The sequence below is a fragment of the Vicugna pacos genome, chromosome 2, assembly GCF_048564905.1.
Source record: "Vicugna pacos chromosome 2, VicPac4, whole genome shotgun sequence".
NCBI classification, from domain to species: domain Eukaryota; kingdom Metazoa; phylum Chordata; class Mammalia; order Artiodactyla; family Camelidae; genus Vicugna; species Vicugna pacos.
In genome coordinates this window covers 30,137,622-30,162,197 of record NC_132988.1, presented here as the reverse complement: position 1 = coordinate 30,162,197, position 24,576 = coordinate 30,137,622, and the positions used below count along the sequence as shown (strand labels likewise).

At 48.2% G+C, this 24,576-nt stretch overlaps 1 protein-coding gene across 8 annotated transcripts in view; it reads left to right on the top strand.

Annotated features, from left to right (window-relative positions):
* Positions 1–24,576, top strand: part of JADE1 (jade family PHD finger 1) — a 55,445-nt gene that overhangs the window by 17,220 nt on the left and 13,649 nt on the right. For all 8 annotated transcript variants that reach the window (XM_072937546.1, XM_072937561.1, XM_015246087.3 and 5 more), the window contains exons 3-8: positions 9,383–9,468; positions 12,461–12,618; positions 14,582–14,769; positions 17,311–17,522; positions 20,323–20,490; positions 21,692–21,808. In XM_072937546.1, the coding sequence (XP_072793647.1) occupies positions 9,383–9,468; positions 12,461–12,618; positions 14,582–14,769; positions 17,311–17,522; positions 20,323–20,490; positions 21,692–21,808 (929 nt within the window). The remainder of the gene's footprint in view (positions 1–9,382; positions 9,469–12,460; positions 12,619–14,581; positions 14,770–17,310; positions 17,523–20,322; positions 20,491–21,691; positions 21,809–24,576) is intronic.

The window sequence follows — 24,576 nt, the reverse complement described above, 5'->3', positions numbered from 1 at the left end:
CCAGAAGTTAGTTGGCTTCCAGGCAGTCAAAATAAATGTCACACAGCGTCTGTGTATTGAAGCTAACAGACTACCCGGGGAAGAGCTCCCTTTGGATAACAAGGAAATTTTGTACCTAGCACAGTGCCTGAGCTCCTGCCCATTTGCTTACGTTTCATATTACAGATCGAATTTGGCAAACCTTGAAAGATTGCTTGCTCTACTGAATGATGGGAAAGGTATTGGGGCTGCTTTCAAGGAACTCTGTCTTTGACATGTGTAAAACCCAGCCTGATGTAAAGTCATCAGGACAGTCAGAGATGCCTTTTTGAAGCACTGTGGAGATGTATATGTCTAGGCACAAATTCAGAGGAAAGGAGGGCCAGGGAAAGTTGGGCAGGTCCTGAAGCCTTAGTTTAGGCAAACAGGGTTGTTTTTCTGGTCTCCCAAGTTTTTGGCAGGTTAAAAGTGGCAAATTAGAAAGCAAGGCTTTGCTGTTGTGGGCAGCCACATTTGACAGCCACCGGAACCATTAAAAACAGAAAAACTCAGACACAGAAGGAATCAAATCCTGATTGGAGCTTTGGATACAAGCATGAAGCAGTGAACTAGAATTGGTGGATGGGAGGGTGATGGGAGTTTGGAGGTACGTGGAAGTGAGCTGTGACCAGATGGAGGGAGGGCTGGGACTGAGAAGTTTAATGAATGGGTCTTTTGGGACAGACAGCGGGAGCTGATGTTTGGCACAAAGGAGTGAACTGGGTGAGGGAAGGAGAGATGAGTAGGAGCTCCAGAGATGGGGCTCCCCTTCCATCTCAGGGAGGGGACTGAGGGGCCCTGCTGCCTTCGGGGGCGCCTTCTGAATTTCTTAGCGCTGGTCGTTTTCACAGTCCTCATTACCTGTTTTCTCTAATATTTACTTAGGCTTTTTACTCCTTGAGGCAAAAACGTGCTTAGGTATTTCTCCCCTGCACTCTGTAGTGCCTATCAAGTGTCCTCAGGGGTCATAAGCACTCAGTAAATGCTTGCTGCTTGCTCAGAGTACACAGTTTTGTCCTACAGCAGTTAAAAGCTCACTTTTTAGGTTCAGAATTAATCAGAAGGGTTATGAGTTACTTCTGCATACTACCAGTGTCCAGTAAAAGGGGAAGAGTCCCATTTTCATACATTTTTGGTTGAGCAGCAGGTCTGTGCTTGCTCACTCTTTTGGCTCTCAGCACTACCTCACTTCCACCTTGGGAAATCTGAGTTAGAAATGGTTCTCTTGGAATGTTCTCTCCGGACTGGAGCTGCCCAATAGGAGGGAAATGATCTGATGTAACTAAGGAACTGAGTTTTAAAATTTAATTTAATTAAAATTAAAATTTAAAAAGCCATGTGGCTAGTGACTACCATATTGGATGATGCAGTTCCAGACACCTGCCCAGTCCAGTCCTTCTGGCTGTTTAGAGGCTCCTGGTAGTCCCACAGGGCCTTGGATTCGTCTTCTTGGGCTGCCATGACAAATACCACAGACTGGGGGGGTACTTCAGCAACAGATGCTTACTTCTTATCTCCCAGTTCTGGAGGCTGGAAGTCCAAGATCAAGGTGCCAGTAGGTTTGCTTTCTCCTGAGGCCTCTGTCCTTGGCTTGCAGACGGCTGCCTTCTCCCTGTGCCCTCACAGGGTCTTTCCTCTGAGCATGTGCATCCCTGGTGTCTCTGCGTCTAAATGTCTTTCTGTAAGGACCCTAGGGAGACCCTAATGACTTCATTTAACCTGAATCACTCATTTAAAGGCCTTATCTTCAAATATAATCGCATTCAGAAGTACTGGGGGTTAGGCTTCAATATGTGAATTTTAGAGGGGGATGTACACAATTCAGGCCACAACAGCCCTAGATGACCAGATGTTTTATCTAAACATGCATTTTCTGCCTCCTCCTAATATACTTATGTCTATGCTGGCCTCCCTGAAGGCAGGGATAGAGGACTGAGGCGAATATTTAAAGGGTCCTGGAGGGTTATCGTAAGAAGACCAGGCTGGGTTTTGTTCTACCCTGGGCTACACTAGTAGGACCAGTAGTCCGTTAGATACCTGCTAGTAGAAGGCAGGCAGGCTGGCCTTGTGTCACACAGTTGCTTCGGTTAAAGCGTGTGGTGGTACTGTACGGCTGTGCTGTCTGTCCAGGCCTAATGGTTTAGTCATAGTGGATGATGCTTGCAGTAACAAGCGGCTCTCATTGAGAAGCCCCGGAATGCCAAGCTTTGTAAACATATGCCCGTATCCACACCATGGCACACCCTTTCCACCCTCTCTGAGGGCAGCTGTTTCACAGTGTAGGCTTCTGCCACCAGCCTGCTAGTTTGCATGGGCGTATATCCTCTTGTGTGGGCCTTTGGTGGTGTGTGTGGGGTGCCTTCTGCCCCTGCTCATTCCGCAGAGCTGAGCCTGCCCTCAGCCAGGTACCTGTAGCCCTGCTTGTAAGAAGGGCTGGGTCTGTGCAGTGGCCACTGTCCAGCCTTTCCAGCCTGCAGCCCCAACAGAAGTTTGGCAGCAGCTCCCAGCCCAAAGCAGAGCACATCCAAATGGAGGAGAGGCAGCTGTAGACGTCAGCTTAGGGCCCCAGTACCATGGCTGGGCCTGCCTGGCCTCCTGGACTGGAGCTCTTTGCTTTGATTTGTGGCCTGATCCAGGGGGAATGCCAGTGTGGTGTTTACAGTTGGGGATGGACGGGCGTTTTCCATGCCGGTGCAAACCCTCATCCAGCTGCAGTCATAGGTGCCCTGGAGGGCTGGCCTTGGCTGTTGGATGAAGTATGTTGGGGTGTTTGCAGGCTGTGTCTGTAATTGCTGGGCTCCTGGCACTGAGTGGCCTAGCCAGTCTCTGAAGTTACACATTGTGCCAGGGTGTGACCTGGGGAACAAGCACTGTATTTCCTGCTTCCCAGTCCATGGTCTTCTGTCCTTCAGAGTTTTGGCGAACTAGGGTTTTCGGCAAACATGACAGTGGGGTCCACCAGCTATTTTTGGTATTTCCAAAGCCCTAGCTTGTGGGGAGGGGAAAGGGGCTGGAGGTTGCACCAGTCATCAACGGCCAGTGATTTAATCCATCATGCCTGTGTAACGAAGCCTCCATAAAAACCCAAAAAGGCAGGGTTCAGGAAGCTACCCGGTTGGTGAACATGGAGATTTGGGGAGAGTGGTGCTCTCTGAGAGGGCAGGGAAGCTCCTTGACCCTTCCCCATGCCTTGTCTTAATGTATTTCTTCTTCATCTGGCTGTTGATTCATATCCTTTTAATATCCCTTTATAATACACTGGTGATCTGGTAAGTAACATGTTTCTCTGAGTTCTTTGAGCCACTCTAACAAATTAATTGAACCCAAGGAAGGAAGGGGTCATGGGAACCTCTGATTTATAGCCAGTCAGTCCGAAGCACAGGTAACAACCTGGGGTTGGCAGCTGGTGTCTGAAGTGAAGGGCAGTCTTGTGGTGCTGATCCTGTGGAATCGAGTTCTGTCTCTGGGTAGATGGTGTCAGAATGGAATTGAATTCTTGGACACCCTGCTGGTGTCTGACAGTTGGTTGTTGGTGTGGGGACGCTTCCACAGGCGCGTGTTGGAATTGGGCCTGGGGATTGTTTTCACCTGCCTAATGTTCTAAATTTCAGGGCTGTGCTGACCTCCCTGTGGGAAGGCCTAGGGTGTGGTTGGAGGCCTGGAACAGGGACTTGTGGGGGCCCTCCCTGGTCTCCCAGTTTCTGCTGACCCTGAAACACTTCTGTCTTCTCTAGTTATCTAGCCAGGTTCTGCTCCACACTTGTGATAACAAAGGTGCAGAAAAGGGCTGAGTAGAATTCAGGCCTACGAATTTCACACTTAGTAATGCTGGTCGATGAACATGAAATTATGTGAGGACTTTTGTTTTTCTGGGTTCTCTCCAGCTGACGGATAAACAGAAAAGAAAGACCAAGATTTTTAGTGGATGAAGCATACTTTCTGCTTTGGACCTTTTATGTCTCATGCATTTAATGGGTTCTCTTACATTTTTCAATAACTTGTCATTTTGTTTACGTTTGACTGGCTGTTCTTGGTTCCTTTCACGGCAAGTCTTCTGAGGTTTCTTGGTGGTTTCCCTTTTGCATAAAAGTTAAGTCTGCTTCCGTTTCTATTTCTGTTTGACTATACCTTTAATTTGCTCCCTTCCCTCCATCAGTTGCATCTTAGGACACCAAGGACATCTTGTGTAGGGATTCTTGAAATGAGAGTTTTGTCTCAAGTACTGCAGAATGTGTGCTGTGCCCATGTTGCCTCAAGGCACGCGGAGATGGCTTTGCCCCTTTCCAAACCTGACGTGTGGCTTGTTCTTGACAGTGGAAGAGCATCATCTTGGGCTTGAGGAGCTGCTAACACAGCACGGACGGTCTGGTCCACCAGCTAGTCTCTGTGGCCCTAGACTTGGACTCAACAGAAGGGCTGGGTTACTGTGAAACGTTTGTGTCAGTTGGTTGAAGGCCAAGTGTATTTAAATATGTTGGAACATTCCTGGGCCAGTTCTCTGAATGTACCCATTAAACTTTGTTTTTTGAAAGACGGAAGTGAGTTTGGACCATGGAGCCAATAAGCCATGCTGGGATGGAAGGGCGGGCTGGGCGGCGGGAGATGTGGGATCAGACCATGCTGGAAATAGCAGTGGTGTGCGATTAGGTCATACATTTATCATGCAGTTAAAGCAAGTAGCTGGGAACTACATTCAATTTGCTTTCTTTTAGCTAGGACTTTGCTTAGTACCGCTTTGCTTGCACAAGGCTGGCCTCGCCTTGCACTGTTATGGTGATGGGGTTGGCCTGCTGGGCTCCATGCTTGCTGGTCCTAAGCCTCTTACTGTGCTAAGCTGATTTAACACTCCTAGAGACACAAGGGTAGTATTTAGCATTTAGAAACAGGATGTGAGACACAGGAGATATGCTATTTGATCAGTGGTTAGGCTCTTTCGTAGTTTTGCATTTTGTGGTGGTGTGAGCACCCACCCAGGCTGCCCTTCATTCTAATTTCTGAACCTTTCATGTGCGGGACAACCTGGGAGGCTACACATACACGAACTGTCAAATGGGAGGTGTGTGCAATATGCATTAGATGTACTCTTGAGGTTTTTCCTTATTTTAGATCTAGGGCAAGACTGCGTGACTATTTTTAATATTTCAAAGGCGTATTCGAGGTAAATGCATAATAGGACCAGGAAGCAGGGTTCAGAATGCAGTGCATGCACAAGATCCATGCTCATAGTGCTCTGATCTGTGAGCCTTTTATGACTTATTATTGCTCCCAAATTTGTTTTAATGGAAACTGGGGACAGTGAAACAAAACAAGGGTTTATTCCATTAATTCTTTTCAGTGTTTAATATAGATTAATTGTTGATACTGAAACAGCGTACATGTCAAGAAGCTAAAAGTCACACTTGTCACTAGAGTAGACTTAACTTTAGGTAATATCTTGTGTGTGGGTAATACAGTACTTTTTAGATATTACCAAGTTTTTAGAGTTGCCAACTCCTCTCCTGAAAGCAACAAACAAAATGTTACTTGCCATATTCTTAATTTAGCTTGTCATTAAATGTTAGGACTCTGAAAAAAAAACAAAATGCAGCACCAACTCAGCATAATCTTAGCACGTGGTTTTTAAGAGCTAAGAAGTGGCCAGTGTTATACCACAGTGTGAATCACTGCCTCCCGGTCCTTTTGGTGTTCGAAATACTCTCATTTCTGGTTTAATTCTTTTTCTTCACCCAGCATACTTCCAAAAAAACCCATAGCATTTTTAAATTAAAATGGAGTGTGGGCCATTTTTGCTTGGGATTGTGTTCTGGGAGCTTGATGGCCATCTGGGAAGTACCCGGAGAGAATGTGGCTGAGGGAGGAGAAGTGGTGAGGAACGTCAAGGCAGGTGCTCTGAGTCTCCCGTGGGCTCGCTGTGGGTGCTCTGTCAGGGGAGTGCGTTCCTGTCAGGAAACAGCGGCCCCACCACGCTGTCTCTGTTTGCCAGGACCTCATTTTCCTTAAGATCAATAGCATATCTTCTAGTAGTTAAAACAGGGGTGTGTCTTTGGTACCTGCCACCTGCAGTGCTTGAGTAACAGTGATGGTTCTCGTTGAGCATGACTGTCTGTCCCGAACAATGACACTATATTTTTTTCCATTTAAAAACTTGAAAAAAAAATTGAGAATCTGCTGTGGGCACAGTGCTGACTTAGGTACGCTGTGTGCTCTGAATAGTACAGTGAGTTAGAAGGAGGGGATCACCAGTAGGTACCTGTGTGGGGCGTGGAGGATCCCGCTTCTCGCTGTTGAGCAGCGAAGTGCAGGCTTCGTACCAGCCACCTGTGTGAAGTAAAATGGAGCATTTTGTTTTCCTTCACTGTTAATGGGTGATAGAAAGTCACCAGGTATTTTCTGCACACATTTAAAGTGTACGCTTTGATACGTTTTGACACATTTACACCCATGAAATCATATAACTCAAGATAATCCTTCCCCTCCTGCTTTCCTCAGTCAACCTCTGATCTACTTTCTGTCACTACAGATTAGCTTATATTTTCTGGAGTTTCATATAAACGGAATAATACAGTTCGTATTCTTTTCATCTGGCTTCTTTAATGCCACATAATTACTCCCACGTACATCCATGTTGCATGTATCACCGGCACGTTCCTTTTTATTGCTGGGTAGTAGTCCCTTGTGGTTATGCCATGATTTGTTCATTCATTCAGTCTGGTAGTGGGTGTTTGCATGGTTTCTGGTTTTTGTCTTTTATAAATAAGCTAAGGACATTCCTTGTGTCAGTGGTAATTTAAACTTAGTTTTCCTTCCAGCCTTTCCCTTTCTGCAGTGTAAGTTTTATTTTTCTCTTCCTCCTCTTGCATTAGGCAAATGAAAAGGAAGAGGAACAGACTATTTCTGGGTGGGCCAGAGTTTCTCTTGGGTAATACTATCAGATACCAAATTTATAGCATTTTTGAATATCTGTTTTTAAAAGCAGACAACATTTTTCAAGAATATAAAAGCAGTACTAGGAAAAGTTTCTAAGTGATTGCCATTACTTGGTTTGTTCTGTGCCAGCAAAGCTGAAACTTCCTGGGAACCTTGAAAGCTACCCTGGAGGGATCCTGACAGATCCCCAGGAAGAGGCAAGAGGGCCACAGAACTTTGAGAATGAACAAATCTGTTGCTTCTGCTTTAACTTTGAGAGTATTTAACTGTAAGCACTCACCTCCCCTCCCCACCATGTTAGTTTTTGAATTATAGCCGTGGAATGAATTTAAAGTTTTTCTGTTTCATTCCTTGTCACTTAACAACCCTTTACATGGTAATTCCAAGTGAGGGGGCCATCCCTCTTCTGCCCTGTGTCTCCTTCCCCGCCCCCAGCGCTTGGGCAGTCCCACCCCGAGTTGCCTGTGCTCTTCCCATCTCTGCTTTCAGCCTGCGGGCTGGCTGGGGGTGGCCTGCAGGACCAGAGGGTGGCAGAGGGGCCTGTTAAACACACAAGCTGCCCAGCTGCCTTCCTCTCTGGGTTCCTAGCTTGGCTTCTGTCTTTCTTTCTCCAGTGGTGACCAGATTTAAAACTTCCTGCAAGTCGGAATCACCCCAGTGTGCCCAGAATATTTCTTGCAGTGTGGGAGTGAAGATTTCTTGTTCATTTGGAGTCTAAAGAAAGATACTTAGGATTATTTTTTAAAGAAGAAGTTTTGAAAATATTACTGAGTAGTGCAGTAGGGCCACTAGTAGGAAATCTAGTTCTGCTGGCCTGACAGCAGTCAGTTGACCCAGTATCGGGCCTCAGAACTGGTCTTCGAGGGTAGTTCCGACCTCTCCCGTCAGGGGAGCGTGGCAATCCCCTTTAGTCTCTGTCATTGCAAATCTGATGATAGGCTTATGTGCAGAGTCTATTTCTTAATGCCCCCAAGGTCTTAAGGATGTTTTGATTCTGTGTCCCTTGTTTCTGGAATCTGTAGAGATAAGAGTTTCTTGTTTGAGTGACAGGTGATTTTACTGGTACGGTAGAGGTTCCCTCAGGTCTTAGCTTTCTGGGGTCGGGGAGGGGTTGTTAATTTCTGGGAAATGGTACAGTTGTAATCAAGGTGGAGGCACGTCGTTAGGAAGTTAGACACCCTGCAGGTGGTTGTGAGAGCTGTTTCAGATCTCTGATGGTGGTCCAGCACCCACAAACAGAGAAGACCAGGATTCTGAGGTTTTGGGCAGTTGAACTGATGTGACTTGGGCATTGATTGGATGTGTCCTGAGTCAGGAGAGTCTAGGATAACTCTTAAGATTACTGACTTTAAGTGGGAGTGGTGGTGATAATTCCTCAAAGTAGGAGTAGAAGAATGGGTTTGGGTAAGATGTTGAGCCCAGTTACTGTGGTGCTGAACTCTGACCCATCTCAGGAACACTGTGGGCTTGGCTGATGTCTGATCTGAGAGTGAACATGGACCTAGTGCTTGGGTGGGAGGATAGCGAGGGAATGCAGGTCACACAGGTTTGGCAGTCTCCTGGGCGTGGGCGTGTTGAGTAGGACTGTAGGCTTGGATGAGCACTGCCGGGGCGGGGGGGCACCTGGAAGACAGGGCCCACAGAGTGGGGACACCAGGAAAGCAGGATGGAGGCTGTGCTGCAGAGGGGCCTTAGGCCTGAGAGGAGCTCAGGCTCAGACTTGGTGGCAGTTAGGAGACAAAGGTGTCCTGGTAGGGCTTCCAGTTTCCGTGGCCTGGTGGGAGAGGGGCCGTGTGACCAGGGATAAGAATACCTTATCTTCAGAGCTCAGAAAAGACTGACAGGCTTTTTCTGGGGAAAGAGAGGAGTACGCAGTTTTGAAGGTGATTTGGCTGTAGCAGCTAGTGTACAGCAGATCTGAACTTCCCTGTTCCAGGAAATGCTAAATTTTTTTTTTTTTGCAGAGTCAAAACTTTTTTTCTTATGTTTTGGGGGATGGCTTTTAGGATTTAGCATAATGATCTTCGCGTTTAGAAAGGTTACTGGAAATTCAAGAAAGTTTCTGAATTTATATTTACCAGTGTGAGACTTGGAGCCTCAAGTGCAGGCTTAGGGACAGAGGTTCCACCTGTGTGGTGTTCTTGAAAGGCCTCTCCCCTCCCGTGAGCTGTTCTGTGACACAGGAGCCCTGAGCACAGCCACACAGAGGGTCTTGTTGGCCTGCTTTGGGGAGTGAGTGTGTGAGTGAGTAATGGGGGTGGAGGAGCTCTGGGGGAGGAGAGCGCCGGCAGAGCATTGACTGTCTCCTGGAGTGGCGCTGAGGGGAGCCTTGCTCAGTTTGGCTTAAAAAAAAAAAAAAGACCCCTGTAAACACTGATTTGTGTGTTCTTAATTGTTCAGTTTTTCATTGTTCCTGTTCGGATATTTGTTTCTTTAGGCCTGTCAACTACGTGGTCACAGAATTCCCGATCTCAGCACAGGAGAAGTTCATGCTCCAGACATGAAGACCGGAAGCCTTCAGAGGTATTTCCCGAATGCTGATGTGACTGTCGTACTCGTGTGTGTGAGCGTATGGTTGACACACGCACCTGGTTGATTGGTATTGATGTCTGTGCATTCTTGGGCGAGTTATTTAACCTCTCGGTGTCTCAGTTTCCAAATCTGTAAGATGGGGTAACACAGGTGTTTACCTCATAGGATTCTTGTGAGGATTAAGTGGGTTAATACACAGAGGTTAATGCATACAAAGCAGGTGAAATGTGCTCAGTAAATGTTAGTTGTTATTATTAATTTTATTCTTTGTTTCCTTTTCTGTTCCATCTTTGCTGGCTCCCAACAACTTTCCCTCTGGCCAGGAGATCAGTGTGTCCGGCTGCTGCCAGTCACTGCCAGCCTCAAGTTAGTTTTAGCTATGAATTTGTGGCTTATTTGGCAAAAGCCAACGTAATTCTGGGAGTTTTGTTTTGGGGATTATGCTTAAGGCTCTTCCCCCATCTGTTTCTCTTCTTAGGTTTCCCTGTGCCCTCCCGTTTGTGTCTGTCTGTCTGTCTGTCTGTCTGTCTGTCTACCTACCCATTACCTGTCTCTGTAAAGCTGTAGGTGCATGTCTTTGTTGGCTTTCGTTTATCAGGGGCCTTACCAGTCCTGAGATCTCTTTTCTCTGAAAGCCTTGGGCTGGACTCTGAGGATTTAAATGATTGAAGAAAAGGCATTTTAGTTTATCACAGTTTTCAGGTGAGCAGGTTATGCTCAGAATAGAGAGTCTTTAGTTCAGCCCCTTGGTTTTGTGCTGCCTCTTGGTGCAGTGACTTCTGAGGTGGCCGCCGTCCCCAAGGAGCTGCATCTCCTCCGACTGTGAGAGGGATGCTGGGGGCTCTGTGTTGAGGAAGGTAGGGGTTATGTGGTTGTGAAATAACTTCCTCCATGAGGAAGTAGGATGCGTGCTTCAGAACTGTGGAAAACCGTCCCAGGGGGCACGTAAACGTCAGATTAGGTGTTCATGACAGGGCGGCCGCTTCATTGCCTTGATTTATTCCAGGCCTTTGTCCTTTTGCACCTGCAGTGCCGTCTTCCCTCTCTTTGGTCTCACAGTGACTCTGCTGCTCGTGCTACCTCCACAGCCCCCTCAGTACCTTTCTGATGTTCACACTGTGTGCCTTTTATTTCAGGGCAGGGGTACCGGGGCTCTAATAGGAAGCTGGTGCCTGGGTGACCAGCACCACTGCCTCCCGGGTGTGGTGAGAGCCCCTTCTGGTGCTGGCACTGAGGGCCAGCCTGCTCCCCAACTTGGGTTTTGTTCCAGGCTTTTTGTAAAATTTCTCTTGAGTTGACATTGCTTTCCACTTAAGGTGCTAACGTGGAGCTCTGCTGGGGACGCGGGAGTTCACGTCCGTTTGGGGCATCTGTGTCCATCCTTGACCATCGTATCCGAGTTCCTTGAGTGCGGGAACAGTGGGCTGCCTTTTTTCCTCTTGTCACCTCAGTTTGATTTTCCTTCTTTGGCAGACTCCCTCACTTCTTTTTATCAGACTAAGTTGGAAAGTGTTTTTGACTGGTTTGCCACCTGAATATGTAAACCTGTGGCTTTATTTGAAGGACTTTTCTCTTTGGGGGTGGGGAAGGCGGGCTGACAAGGTTCATGTGCACCTGGGCCCCAGCACCTGTTCTGGGGACTCGATCTTACTTGTGCTTTTGTGGAAGGTGCACAGCCAGGTTCTCACTTGTTACTGGGATTTTAGAAACAAGGAGCAGCATATTAGGGAAAAGTCTGGTCCAGAATGGCAGTCTGAAGAAATGGCCTTTTTATTTAGATACTGCCTCAGGCTTTATTATGGTGAAGTTTATTAAAGTGATCACCAGCCTGAAAAGCCACCAGGAAAAACAAATATGGACCTAATAGCAGGCATATAATGTGAACTGTGCTTAGCAGCACAAGAAGGAACTCCCTGTCCCAAGAAGAGAGAGTTCAGCATTGTGACTTGTGTAAACAGAGAGTGTAGCTTTCAGATGCAGGCACATGTCGTGCCAAATACAACTTTGGGCCAGTGCTCACGCCAGGGCCAGAGCTTCCTCGTGAGGTCCTGAGACCTGAGTGGACTGAGGACAGGGCCCCAGCAGGGAGGCAGAGCTGTGCTGCTGCTGCTTGCGGCCCCCTCAGGAGGACGTGGTCCCCCGACCTGCACTGAGGGATTGAGGTCCCCTCTTGGCAGGGGGGTACTTTGGAGTCTTGTGGGTCTGTTTTTGGCAGGGGGAGGAGAGGCTAGTAGCTTGCTTGATTCTTTCTCTCTCTCTCCTTCCCTCTTTCCTTCTGCTCCTTTCTCTGCAAATGCCACTTCCATTGTAGAAGTTGTGCCAGGAGAAGGTGTGCGAACGAATACACTTTTTATAAGCCCATTTTCTGCCTTGATTCCACTGGCTTGTCATTGCTTCTCTCCCACATTTTTCTGGCCTGTACTTCCGCCTGGCACTGACCAACCAGGACCTGCCCTCCCCAGACCCCTTGCTGTAAGCCCTAGTGCTTTGGTGGGCAGGGGCCGGGTGGCGGCAGTCTTGAGTGTGAAAGAGGCAGCCCTGTGGCTCTGGGTTTGGCTTGGAGTTGTTACATGGTTGGTGAAGTTTTATTTCTTAAACATTTACCAAAATGGCACCCCTGAGTGAGATACTTCCCTCCAGGGATTTTCAGGCGCATGTTTCCAGCAGCCTGTTCGGTGAATTGGGAGTTCTTAGAGTTTTTCAGGGGAGGACAGCAAGGTTCCTTTGTTGCTGTAGCTGGTGCAGACACTCTCATCTCTCAGAGCTGGTGAGGGAGTGAGGACAGGGTGAGCTGCCACTACCCCAAGCCTGAGAGAGGCCCCGGGTACAGCAGGCCAAGGGGTTTCCTATAATAGGTCAGACTGGTTCTCTGTTGAAACAGTGACCCTGTTTCGTGGCAGCTCCATGGTTACCCCGCAGCTGCCAGTGCTCTGAATAAGAATGCAAACATCCAGTGTCAGCGATCCTTTCTCTCCCTTTCCAGGTGTTTAGGACAGACCTGATCACCGCCATGAAGTTGCACGACTCCTACCAGCTGAACCCGGATGAGTATTATGTACTGGCAGATCCCTGGAGACAGGAGTGGGAGAAGGGGGTCCAGGTGCCAGTGAGCCCTGGGACCATCCCTCAGCCCGTGGCCAGGTAGACGTGCCCCGGGAGAGGAGCACTGCGTCTCCCCTTGCCATTCCTCTCTGTCCTGACAGCCAGGTGTCTGAGAGGAGCAGTGTCGAGTGGGCAGTGGGGCCTCCGGGGTAAGGGGAAATGCATTAGAAACACACCTCGGGTCTGTAGGGAGTGGTTTGGAGGGCCCTGGGCCTCTGAACAACATTGCATCCATCTTGGGAATGTGCTGCTCTCTCTTAAGAGAGGAAGGTAGATTCTAGGACTTCCTGGGAAGTGAGTGGCCGGCGGGGAACAGGGAACATTTGGATGTTTGCACAGCTGCTTCCTCTTTTCCTCTGGGAGTAACTCTGCTGGAGAGAGGCGTCTGGCCTTACTGGGCCCCACCATGGCCGACTCCCCCTTGGGGAGGACGGGTGTGAGCAGCCTGCCAGGCTAGGGCCGCATCGAGGTGGAGCTCAGAGGAGGAGTACATTTGATAAGTTCTCCTTGGGTGGACTTGCCCAGTTGTTCGTGGGGATTTCTCTGGATTTACTTCCAAACCACTTTTCCCCTTAAAAGTGTGGAGGGTTGGATCCTTGATGACCTGCCTCAGCATGAAGCTAGGCTGATTTGTCCCCATGGCCTGGAGGCTCCTCCTGGAAGAGAGCCCTGCGTGCCTCTCCTCCTGCTGCGTAGTCAGTCAGCTGCCTGCTTTGCGAAATGGACTCTTGCACCATTGTCGAGTGTGGGCTGAATTGAACCCTCGGTCCTCACCCGAGTGGTATCTGTCCCTCAGGCACTTGGGATGATCAGATCTGATTACTGTGTTGGGATCTCTGTGACAAAACGTGTTGTGTCCACACAAACACGCAGGCTTACGTGACCACTCCGATGCCTCCATAGGCCAGACGCCAGCCTGTGGAGTGGATGGAGCGTCTCCCTGGGCTCTGCAGGATAAACACCGTCTGTTTGCCTTAGAGTTTGCAGCATCAACTGTTCAGCACTGGTGATTCCTGTCCAGGAGTTAGGGGCCCAGTACAAGAGAAGTAAACGTTAACACAGCTCATGGAAGGTTTCAGCTGAAACCCTGATCTTGGTTGAGCAGGAGAGATAACTTGAGTTTCCCCATCTCCGTGTCATGTAGATGAAATCATTCTGGTAATGATCAGGGTGATGGAGGTAGTTTGACAAACTGGACAACTGGGTGTTAATGCAACCTGCTGACACACAGAGACCTGGAGGGGCTGTGAGGCTCTGTGGGGCTCCCGAGGCCATCTTTGCTCTCAGGAAGAGGCCTCTCATTCCCAGTTGGCAGCGATTTGACCTTCTCGGTGTGCTGTCATTCTTCTGAGTGGGGTGTGGTGGACAGCACTTCTCCAGCTGTTCACAGGCTGGGGACGAGGGTGGAGTATAAGAGTGGAGGGGACTTGTGTTCCCATCATGGGGTCCCCAGTATGTGTTGGGAGTATCTCCCACTTGGCGAGGACTCTGATTCTCAGGCTGGTCAGTAATGGTCAAGGCCTGAGTTTTAGAACCAGAGGCAGTGGATTTCTCCCCTCGGTTCCCCAGCGTTCTGTGCGTGCGCTGCCTGTGTGGCTGCTCTCGCTTCCTCAGTGTTACTGAGAACCCAGGTGTTGGTGGCCTCCAGCAGGGGTGGACAGTGATTTATCCCTTGACACTTAGGGAGTCAGTGCTTTGGTGTTGCCAGCAGGCCAGCAACTGCTGCTATAGATGGTGGCAGGGCAGGGGCATTACAGGAAGCCTCGTAGGAGAAGCTGGTTTTGGAGACTTCTGCAGTGTTTTTACTTGAAACTGTTTCCATTTTGGGGACTGAAATGACTCCTATATCATTTTATTAGCAGTGACGTTAGGGTGTTTAGTCTCAACCTGGCAATGACCTGGAGTTTGGGGGTTGGAGGGGAAGCTAACTTGGGGCCTTCTGACAAACTTCTTTTCGTGTGGCAGAAGGGTAACCTGGCTGCCCTGTTTTCTTGTTAACTAGGGTTGTGTCTGAAGAGAAGTCCCTCATGTTCATCAGGCCCAAGAAATACATCATCTCTTCGGGCTCCGAGCCTCCAGAGCTGGGCTATGTGGATATCCGGACGCTGGCCGACAGTGTGTGCCGTTACGATCTCAATGACATGGACGCTGCGTGGCTGGAACTGACCAATGAGGAGTTTAAGGAGATGGGTGAGAGAGCCCGTGGGCTGTGGTTTGTTAACGAACGATGAGTAGAGAAGTCTGTTAAGCCTGCAGGTGAGAGTGGAGACTCCTCACCGCCTGGCAACGCCAGCTCCATCACAGCCTGTTAGTCTACGAGTCATGGGCTCTTTGTTGGACGTGCGCTTGTCCGGCTGTGGCAGGTGTGTTGAGACGGACGCCGAGTCTGTGTGTGGCTCGTGGACGAGAGTGGTGGGATTGATGAGGGATGAATTCTGTGCGTGTGTGGAGCAGGGTCTGCAGTCCCTGCCCCGATTTCCACCCCTCCCCCCACTTACTTACCTGAAGGGAACAGTCCAGAGACATGAAGTGCTTCCCCAAGGCCACAGAAGGTCTGGTCCACACGATTTCCTGCTCCGGTGGGGTTTTTTGTTTTTCCCTCAAAAAAAAAAAATTCTGCAGTGCTATTCAGATCTTCAGCTGTGGCTGTTTTTTCACAGTAAACTCCACTCCATCCAAGCTCACCATATTCCAAACACATGGTTGTGTTTCCACCTCAGTGATTCTCCCTAAGTCCTTCTCCACACACAAGTGCTTTTTCCTCTTACCCATTGATCTCTGTCCTGACTTTCCTTTGGGGAAGCCCTGCCTTGGCTGAGCGTCCTACCTGTCGTGACCTCTCTTCTGTAAGTTGGTCATTTTTGTGTACATACAGCTCGGGGCTCCTGCACCTCGTCTGCCTGCATCTCCTGCTGACAAGACCAGGATGGCACTTGTCTCACACACCACTGCTGATAGCTCAGGGTTGCCTCAGGTGTGGTGATGGCGAGTCTAGGAGGTCAAGCTTCGGTTCCCTGTGAGAGACTGAGAGGGTTAGTGAGCATCTGTGCTGTAGGTCAAGGTTGGGAAGTGGTGGCATGGGCTACTTGTGTGCAGTCTAGCACTCGGGAAATATTTATGCAGTGTTATGCAGCCGATTTCAAAGCTCTGAAGGATTAAGACTGTGTTTTGTACAGATTTCTAAGCCTGGCGTGTGAGAGCTGCTCGTGTTGGGCTGCCACTCTGGGAGTGATGATGTGGACTGTTACTCAGATACTTGAACAAAGTAGATTTCCTTCCTCAAAGTCCTTGCTTTTAGGTATTAGGGTCCAGAACGTTAGGCTGGGATGAGGTTGCTTTACAGAGTGGCCAGAAGTTTTCAGAGCTCTCTTGGAACTGAGTACTATATTCCAGCTTCATAGATGATGAAGTTCTGCTTTGTAAAGACCCGCACTTGACTGACTGGGTGTCCTGTGTTAAGGCGGAGGGACAGCCAGCCAGGGACACCAGAGAGCTCTGTGGATGGCTTTGCTGGGCAGTGCTGGGCGACCACGGCAGACTGCTGGTAGTGGTGAGGGTTTTGGCAGGGTAAAGGGCGCACGTGTGTGATATAAATTGAACACACGCTTCAAGGTGTTTCCTTTGGCTTTTTTGGTCATTTTAATGGTAAAAATTATAGGGCGTAGGATGATATTTTCAGAGCCAGTGGTGTTTTTTCAAGCTGGGAAGATGAATTGAGATGAAAGTAGGGGGCTGCACAGAGACCATCTCCTCATTAAACAGGGCTTGAAATGATAGGTGGCTTTTTGGAATCTGTGTTGAGGGCTTATTGCAATGTCAGCGCTAATGTGTTCTCCAAGTTTTTAAAGACTTGAGAAGTGTTAATTAAATTTATGATAATGCTAAAAAGTTGTTGTTGGCTGTAATGACATTTTTATTGTTTCTTGCCACTTAAATATGTTTGACTGTTTTTTACAACCTATTTTTTTTTCTTTCTGCATGAGTATTTTCATTGTAGGAAGTTTGGCATACGTCTGCAAATGGAGGAAAATAAGAGTCTTATCCCACTAGCTCTAACCACGATAACCGCTTGAAGTTTATTTTTGATCATTCTTGCATAAGAATGCATTTTGTTTGATTCACAAGGAGCTGTCTCCTTTGCTTCAGACATTCCTTGTGTTTCCTGCGTCTTTCATGCGTCTGATTAACTATGCGTCTCAACTTAGTAAATTCAGAGAGTGAGGAGGGATAAACCAGGTAAAAACATTTGAGTGTTTACCGTGAAGGCTGTTCACAGAGCACCACTTTAAAGCAGCAAAAAAGGAATGTTTTTTGGAAGAAAAAAAAAACCCCAAACTGTAATATGTGGTCATAGTTTTAAAGTCGCTTACATGTTAGTTGTTAAGTATAGTAATATTGTAATGAAATGACAGTCTAACAGTGTATGTGTTTAAGATCCTTGAACCCTTTTGGGATTTATCTTTGGCTTTTCTGCTTGCAGCCTTCCGGTGCCTGACTGTAAGGAGCAAACTGCTGTGGAGAAGGCTCCTCCTGCCTTTTGATTTACAGACCCTTTCTTGGAAGGGTCTGAGAGGCACTCAGTAGAGAATATTTGAGGCACTCAGGATAGATTTGTTTATAGTATTATTTATTCTTTGTGAATTTTTTATAAGTATAAATAAATGAATATTGTCTTACAATATTTATTCATATAGATTCATTAAAATGGGTTTTGTGGCATTTTTCGTCCAGGAATGCCTGAGTTAGATGAATACACAATGGAAAGGGTGCTGGAGGAGTTTGAACAGCGATGCTACGACAACATGAATCATGCTATAGAGACCGAGGAAGGGCTGGGGATCGAGTATGACGAGGATGTCGTCTGCGACGTCTGCCAGTCGCCTGACGGTGAGGATGGCAACGAGATGGTGTTCTGTGACAAATGCAACATCTGTGTGCACCAGGTATGTCCCTCCTGGCAGGAGGAGTTTAAGAAGTGTGCCTAACACTTCTGTTCTAATAGGTTCTTACAGTGTTTGAAGTGTTTCTTGCTACTTTTACAACCAGGAGAATAGGATCCTCTGTGGAACTCGTTCTTCCTTCACATAGTGTTCTTATTCCCGTCCACAGAAGTCAGGTTTATAGAATATATGAGCCCCTCTGCTCTGCTCTGTCACCTGGGTGTAGCTATTAAGAATGCTGGGAGAAAACAACTCTTGGAAAGGGGGTTCGTTTGCTGTGTCAGTTTGCTAGGGCTGCTGTAACAAAGTGCCGCAGGCTGGATGGCTGAAAGTAACAGAAATTTATTCTCTTGCTCTCTGGACACTAGAACTCTGAAATCAAGGTGTTGGCAGGGCTGTGCTTCCTCTGAAACCCGCAGTGGAATCCTTCCTCTCCTCTTCTAGCTCCTGGTGGTTTGCTGACAGTTGTCGGCGTTTCTTGGTTTGCAGCTGCACGACTCTGGTCTCTGGCTCCATCATCAGATGGTGTCCTCCCTGAGCGTCTGCGTCTGCACACATGACCGTCATCTTGTAAAGACACCAGTCATACTGGATTGAAGGCTCATGCTACTCCAGTGTGACCTCATCTTAACTGATCACATCTGCTGTGACCCTATTTCCAAATAAGGTCACATTTCGAGGTACCAGGGTTAGGGCTTAACTTTAACATGTATTTTGGGGACACAAACACATAATGTTTGCTAACATGTTAGTATGTAAGCCAAGCCCTTGAACAGCAGGAAAGGGGCCCCTTTTCTTGGAAGTTACTTCCTGTCCTCCCGATACCAGTAGGATTTGGTAAGGATGAGCACCGGGTAATTTAAAAAGCTTGAGTCTCAGTCTTGACTCTTCATGGCTGTCAGTTATTTTTTAAGGCAGTAATGAAATAATTTGTGCTTCTGTGGGGGTGCGCGTTCGCACATGCTCTTAGTTAGAGGCTGTCCTGAGGTACTTTCTTTGAATTCACTCGTTGATGCCGAGACTTGTGTGGGATAGTTGCTTGGGTGACCTCCTGGGAAGTAGAATCAAGTTGGCTCTGTGAAGCTCCTAAATACCATTGTCTTTATCGTCCGTCCGCTTCCTGGGCTTCCCTTTGGCCTGACGACTGTGCTGGCTGTGGCCTTGCCCCGCCTCATCCTGCCGAGACAGGAGACCACGGTCTCTTGCTTATAAAGTCATGTTTCGGCCCATCTTGTAGCTTTGGATTTTCAAATTATCTAGGAGCTTCCTGGTGATGATGGGGGAATTCATGAGCGTTGTGACTACTGTTGTTGCTTTTTTGTTTCAGTGTTTTTTTTTTCCTGCCATTTTACTTTTTTTTTCCCTGAGAAAAAAATGTTATTTGGAAAAAAGTGTTCTGCTTGAAAACTACTTAAACCCCTGTCTTATAAATGAGTCAACTGATGTCAGGGCGGTCTGTTCAGGGTGCTGCCATGGGTAGTGGCGGAGTTGGAACTGGAACTGGGGGCTCGGGACCCCCCCACCACACCCCCATGCCCTGTCTCCTTTCTTTCAGCCGAACTGCACTGTCTCTTTCCTCAAGATTTCTTTGTGGTTCCTTTTTTCTTTTGAGAGATTCTTCATGACTTGTCTTTAAGGCATCCTTTACTTAATCTTTTAATTTACTTAGACTTGCTTTTCCAGTTAAAAAAAAAGTTACTTCTTCACGTGTGACATTTTCTAGAATGCCTGGGATAGACCTTTTTAGGATTTGAAACCTTAATAGTGTCATTTAGCTCTACTAAAAAGTTTTTTTTCCAGTAAGTCTGTGTTGACACTGGCTCATTCATGGCACCGACACAGCGCTCCTGAGTGCCAGTCTTAGTGTCACTTAGCTTCACTGAGCTCTCATCCTGTGGTTTCCTATTTTGCGTCCTGGTATTCAGATTGCATAGCGGCTGTGTTTTTCCTGTCTGGAGGACTGGAGCTATGTTACTCTGTCTCTCCACTTCCTGGCTTGTAGTTCATTTGAGGATAAAGTTCTGAACAGTTTGGTGTTTTTACAAGGCTCTGAGTGTGCTCCTGGTACCATCTTCACTTCTTTAATGTTTGCCTTTTCTTTCTCTGAACTATGTTGATGACTTTGAGTTGCCTTGATTTCTGCAGTTTTTGCTGTCCTGTCTGATTTTGCCATGTTATGCAGAGCAGGCTTTGTTTTAAATACCAGCTAAAGAGGCCAAATTGTCTTTGTCTAGAATGCCTCATTTTCCCGTGTCTTGTGTTCCCTTGGGAGTGCTGGGGCCTAGGTAGGAGCGTCTCCTTGGCCTGGGGATGACGCTGCTCCGTAGTCCCCTCTCGTTCCCACTGCCATCCCGTGTGATAGCTTTGGGAGACTCTCAAAGCTCTGTTTTTTCCCTCACTTTGTATCCTGCCCACATCAGTAAATCCCCCACTGAGCCCTGGAGAGCGAGGATTTACTGCCCAACCTTTAGAAACTTGGTATAGGTGGTGTTTGCAGTAGTTCAGCAGAGTTTTTGCAAACCTTTTTGTCCTTAAGTTCTTTTTAGGACCACCTTCTGGTAAATAAATAAATGTGTGGTACCCACAGATCTCAGACACCTCCTGACTGCTGCTGTGAGCCTGCCTGGCACTTCACCTGAAGGAAGAGGGTTGCGGCTGGGTGGACATGGGAGAGGCTCTGTTTTGATGGTGGTTTTGTTAAAATCTTTCTAGGTATTTTAAAATTAATTAATAGACACACTGGGAAAAAAATAACTCTTTTTTCTTTGTCTCTTTTCCTTGGTGATGTGCTGTGGCTTGACAGGCCTGTTACGGAATCCTCAAGGTCCCAGAGGGCAGTTGGCTGTGCCGGACCTGTGCCCTTGGGGTTCAGCCCAAGTGTTTGCTGTGTCCGAAGAAAGGTGGCGCCATGAAACCCACCCGCAGTGGGACCAAGTGGGTCCACGTCAGCTGTGCGCTGTGGATCCCTGAGGTGGGTGCGCCCCCATGGCTCCGTGCGGGGGCTGTGGCTGTTCATTCTCATGGGGAGCCACTCAGAAGGCCGCCTTGTAGCTGATGAGTGAAAGGACACCTGAATTGCTATCCTTTTTTTCACGTTATTTGAATCCCAGGCGTGCTGCCATCTGGTCACTCACGGTGTGTAAACTTGTGGAAACAGTAGCTGTAAGTGGCGGTGAGTTGGACTCTCGGGTGGGCATGTTGAGACGTCCCTGCAGATGCCATTGCGTCTGGCCCCCCACTGCCGACACGCTCCTGGGAGTGCCCCTGTCCTGCCCCTCGCACACAGCACGGTTGTGGTTGGAGAACCACTGCTCTAGGCCACGTTTTTGTGATTTTTTTTTAATTAAGATTCTTACTTTGCCTCAACCTTCTTAATTTCAGGTCTGGTCTAATTTATTTCAAGTCCCAGACCTTGACTAATTTAATTTGCATGGCTCACTCTGAGAATATCATTTGTGATTCAGATTTCATCATTTTTTGGTGTATGATTTTGGTGCATTTTCCTCCAGAGGAAACTTATCTGGGGGTGATTTGGATTGAGGCTTCAAGACTTGGGTCTTGGTAGCACAGGATCTCACGGTTTGGTGTTAGCAGGGACGTGGTTCAGTGATCCAGGCAGCATGCAGAGAGGGTACCTTATTTATCCTGGTAGTTCTGCACTTTGAATGTGGTAATCGTTTCTGACTGAAGAGAGTGGTTTTCTTTAGTGGGAGAGAGATTACAGGCAGTTACTATTTATGTACTCCGTTGTTCACCGACGACTTAAGCATACTTAAGGTGGGTCTTCAGTCTTGACCACTTCTCTGAGGCTCAGAGGTGCAGTAGGTTACACTGTCCTGGTACATGTGCATCTTTGCTGTCAGACACTCGCTGAGCAGTGAACATTCCAGTTATCTGGGTGTTTCTGCAAACGGGACTTCTGTCTCATGACCCCCGGAGGACAGAGCGCGGGGACTAGGCTGTGGTCTCGTGCTGCTGGCCCAGAGCTGGCCACTGTGCTGTCCTGGTGCTTTAATGTGGGGCTTCGCCTGTGCGAGTAGGGCGAGTGCCCCTGGCCACCATCTGGTAGGAGGGCCACGGGAAGGGAACGGGCCTTTAAAGTTCTACCATTTGTGTTCAGCCTTTGCCTGTCTGACGGCCTCTGCCCCGTCTTGCTGTTTCTCGGCCTCTAGGTGAGCATCGGCAGCCCAGAGAAGATGGAACCCATCACGAAGGTGTCTCACATCCCCAGCAGTCGCTGGGCACTGGTGTGCAGCCTCTGCAACGAGAAGTTTGGGGCCTCCATACAGGTAATCAACTTAGCACAGCACCGTCACCCTTCACTGCCTTGTGGGGAGCAGGACATGGGGGTGCTTTGTGAAGTCATCATTAGAGGACTTGGAAATGGGACTAGAATCCAGGAAGTGGGACGAGGTTCTCACAGCCCGTCTGCGGTTGCTGAGGAACGTCTCTGGCCTGGTACACACGCCTTTATTGGCGGATTGTATCCAGTGTAGCCAGAATCCCAGCTGTAACCATCTCAGGGCAACTCAGAAGTCTGCTTGAGCTGCAAGGCAGTTTTAGTTTGTATCTGGTCTCTCCCTTCCTGCCTTAAAGCCTGGCATCTTGGCTCTTTCCACAGGCTGACAGCTCTGGGGAAGAGCCGGAGTCTTGGCCTGGAGGGTCAGCCTCCCCCTCACCTGCAGAGCGGCAGACCTGCCCCTGTAGCTGCACCTGCCACTGCTGGTTTCTGAGGTGTGCACGTGGAGGGTGTCATGTCTTAGTGTACACTGTTTGAAATCAGCTTGGCATGCTGGTGTTTTTGCAAAATTAGGTAAAACAGGGACTCCTCAGGAGCACCAGCTGGGTCTAGGGAACACCCTCGAGGTGCTGCGCCAGGGTTCCTTGCAGGAGCTGTTAACTTGAACACGGTCTGGATATCTGATTCTTTATGGCACCGTGTGTAGGGGAGGGTGAGAGGGAGGGTGGGGAAGGAGAGCCTGTAGTTTCTTTGTCCACGTACAGGCAAGTGTAGAAAGTCATAAGGTAGATAGAATCAAGGAGAGAATATAGATGGCGTGCTGTTCTCTCACATTGTCTAAAGCGCTACTTGAGAAGTTAATTTCTGGGCCTCACATTTTTGGTGTCACGACAGTCATGCCTTGAGAGGCCTGAAATGTTGTTCCACTAAGGTCTCCAAATACTGTGTGTAGCTGACAGTTGGCCCTTTGAGTCTGGCTCTTCCTCTGGGAGGTACCAACTCAGGGCCACTGGCTCTTCCTCAGTCCCTGTGTCAGCTTCTGAGAGCAGAGGTGCTATTTTGGGGTGGCTTCTCTCTCGATGCAGAGAACACAGTGGCTCAGCAAAGACACAGACTCCACAAACTTGGCCAAACTGCCCGTCATGGGTTTTAAAGAAATGACCTCATTTGGCAAAATCAGTTTGTATTTTGGCTGATAAATACTTCTCTTGGTAAAGTATCCACTGACTGGTGGGTTTTTTTTTTTTTAAAGAGTTTTTGTTTTGCACACCAAGTAGTTGTACTTTTCTTCATTATCACTTCCAGTGGTGTTCAAGAATCCAAAACGTAACAAAAATATTCAGGGGGTGAGGCATGAGACGGCTGGTGGGATTTGGCTGTGGACCTTGAAAACAGTGCAGATTTTTGTATGTGAATGGAATCTGCTTAAAACTAAGGCATGACAGAAGCCTCTGGCCTGAGAGCTGTCCTGGGAGGGAATGGAGGAGGAATTTTTTTAAAGCCTCAAAATTAAAAAAAAAGACATCAGAGCTGGGTGTGCATATGCATGTGGACTACCCACGTGAACACTTGCAGGAATCGAGCTGTGACAAACCAAGGAAAATGGAAGTCATTTTCTTCCAAGTTACCTGATGTTCTTCTGAGGATAGAGTTTACACCCGTTACTGAGCGAGCACGCCAGTCCTGGTCCATAACTGATGTTTACAAGAGGTCAGCGAATGGGATCTCTGCTTCTCTTCTGAAGAGACAGTAAAGCGACTTTTTTTGTTGCTGTTGACCTCTTTTTCCCAGAACATTAATTTGAAAGAGAAAAGCCATGGAAGGTTGATGATTTTTCATATCTGCACAGATTAGATTGACTTTATTAAAGAATTCCTGTCAGAAATGTCTGCAGCTGGGCAGGCTCTGGCTTACGTTTCTGTAACATCTGTTTGCTGAGTCAACCTGAATAGGAAAACCCAGAGGAAGGCCATTTGGCGCCTTTACAAAGTCCCATGTAAATGTTCTGCTGCGGCGCGTTCCCCTGGAAGGTCGGAGTGCTGAGTTACAGTGTCGTTCAAGCCAAACACGGGTAGTGTCTCTGTCATCTGCTCCCACTTTACTTCCCACTTGGATGCGTGCTGAGGGGGAGCACTTTGTCTCTTACTGGTAGAGGCCAGGTGTGTGTGTGCGTGCGTGCGTGCGTGCTGCCACTAAAGACTTCACACGTCTCTTGGAACTGAGGTTATTATTATAGATAAAATTGCAGATTTATGTTAGTTCATGTGCTTTAAGTGTTTGCAGTGGGGGGACTGATTTTCTGTGAAGGGAGCTGGATTTTCTGTACTTCTGGGTAAAAGAGACTTTGTAATAATGGAAGAAATCATGACTGGCAGTGAGTCACCTCTTAAATACTGAAGTGATTAGGGCAAGAAGTCCCAACCCAAGGCTCTGCCGTTCACGGTGATGCCATGCAGGCCTGTTGGATGAGCTTAATTAAGCTTTTCCGCTGGCCTGTGGCCACTCGGGTCTGTTCCTCTCTGCAGCCCTGGCGTGCCTGGGATCACTTGGCCTCACACAATACAGTGTTGCTTTTTAAGGGACTGGCTTCAGTCACCACAAGGAACCTCCTTCCAGGGATTCGCCCAGCATGATCAGATGGGGAGAAGTTAATCACTTTTCTCCTGCTAGGCCTCCGGCTTGCTGCCTGGATTCAAGGCCTTGCACTCTAGCCCTGGTGAGGCCTTTGTGGAGGGGGGTTTGGAGGGGCAGGGGGAAGGCAGAGCTGGGTGATGCCTGGTCTCTGGGCAGCGGGTCCCTCAGAGGTCTCAGTGCTTG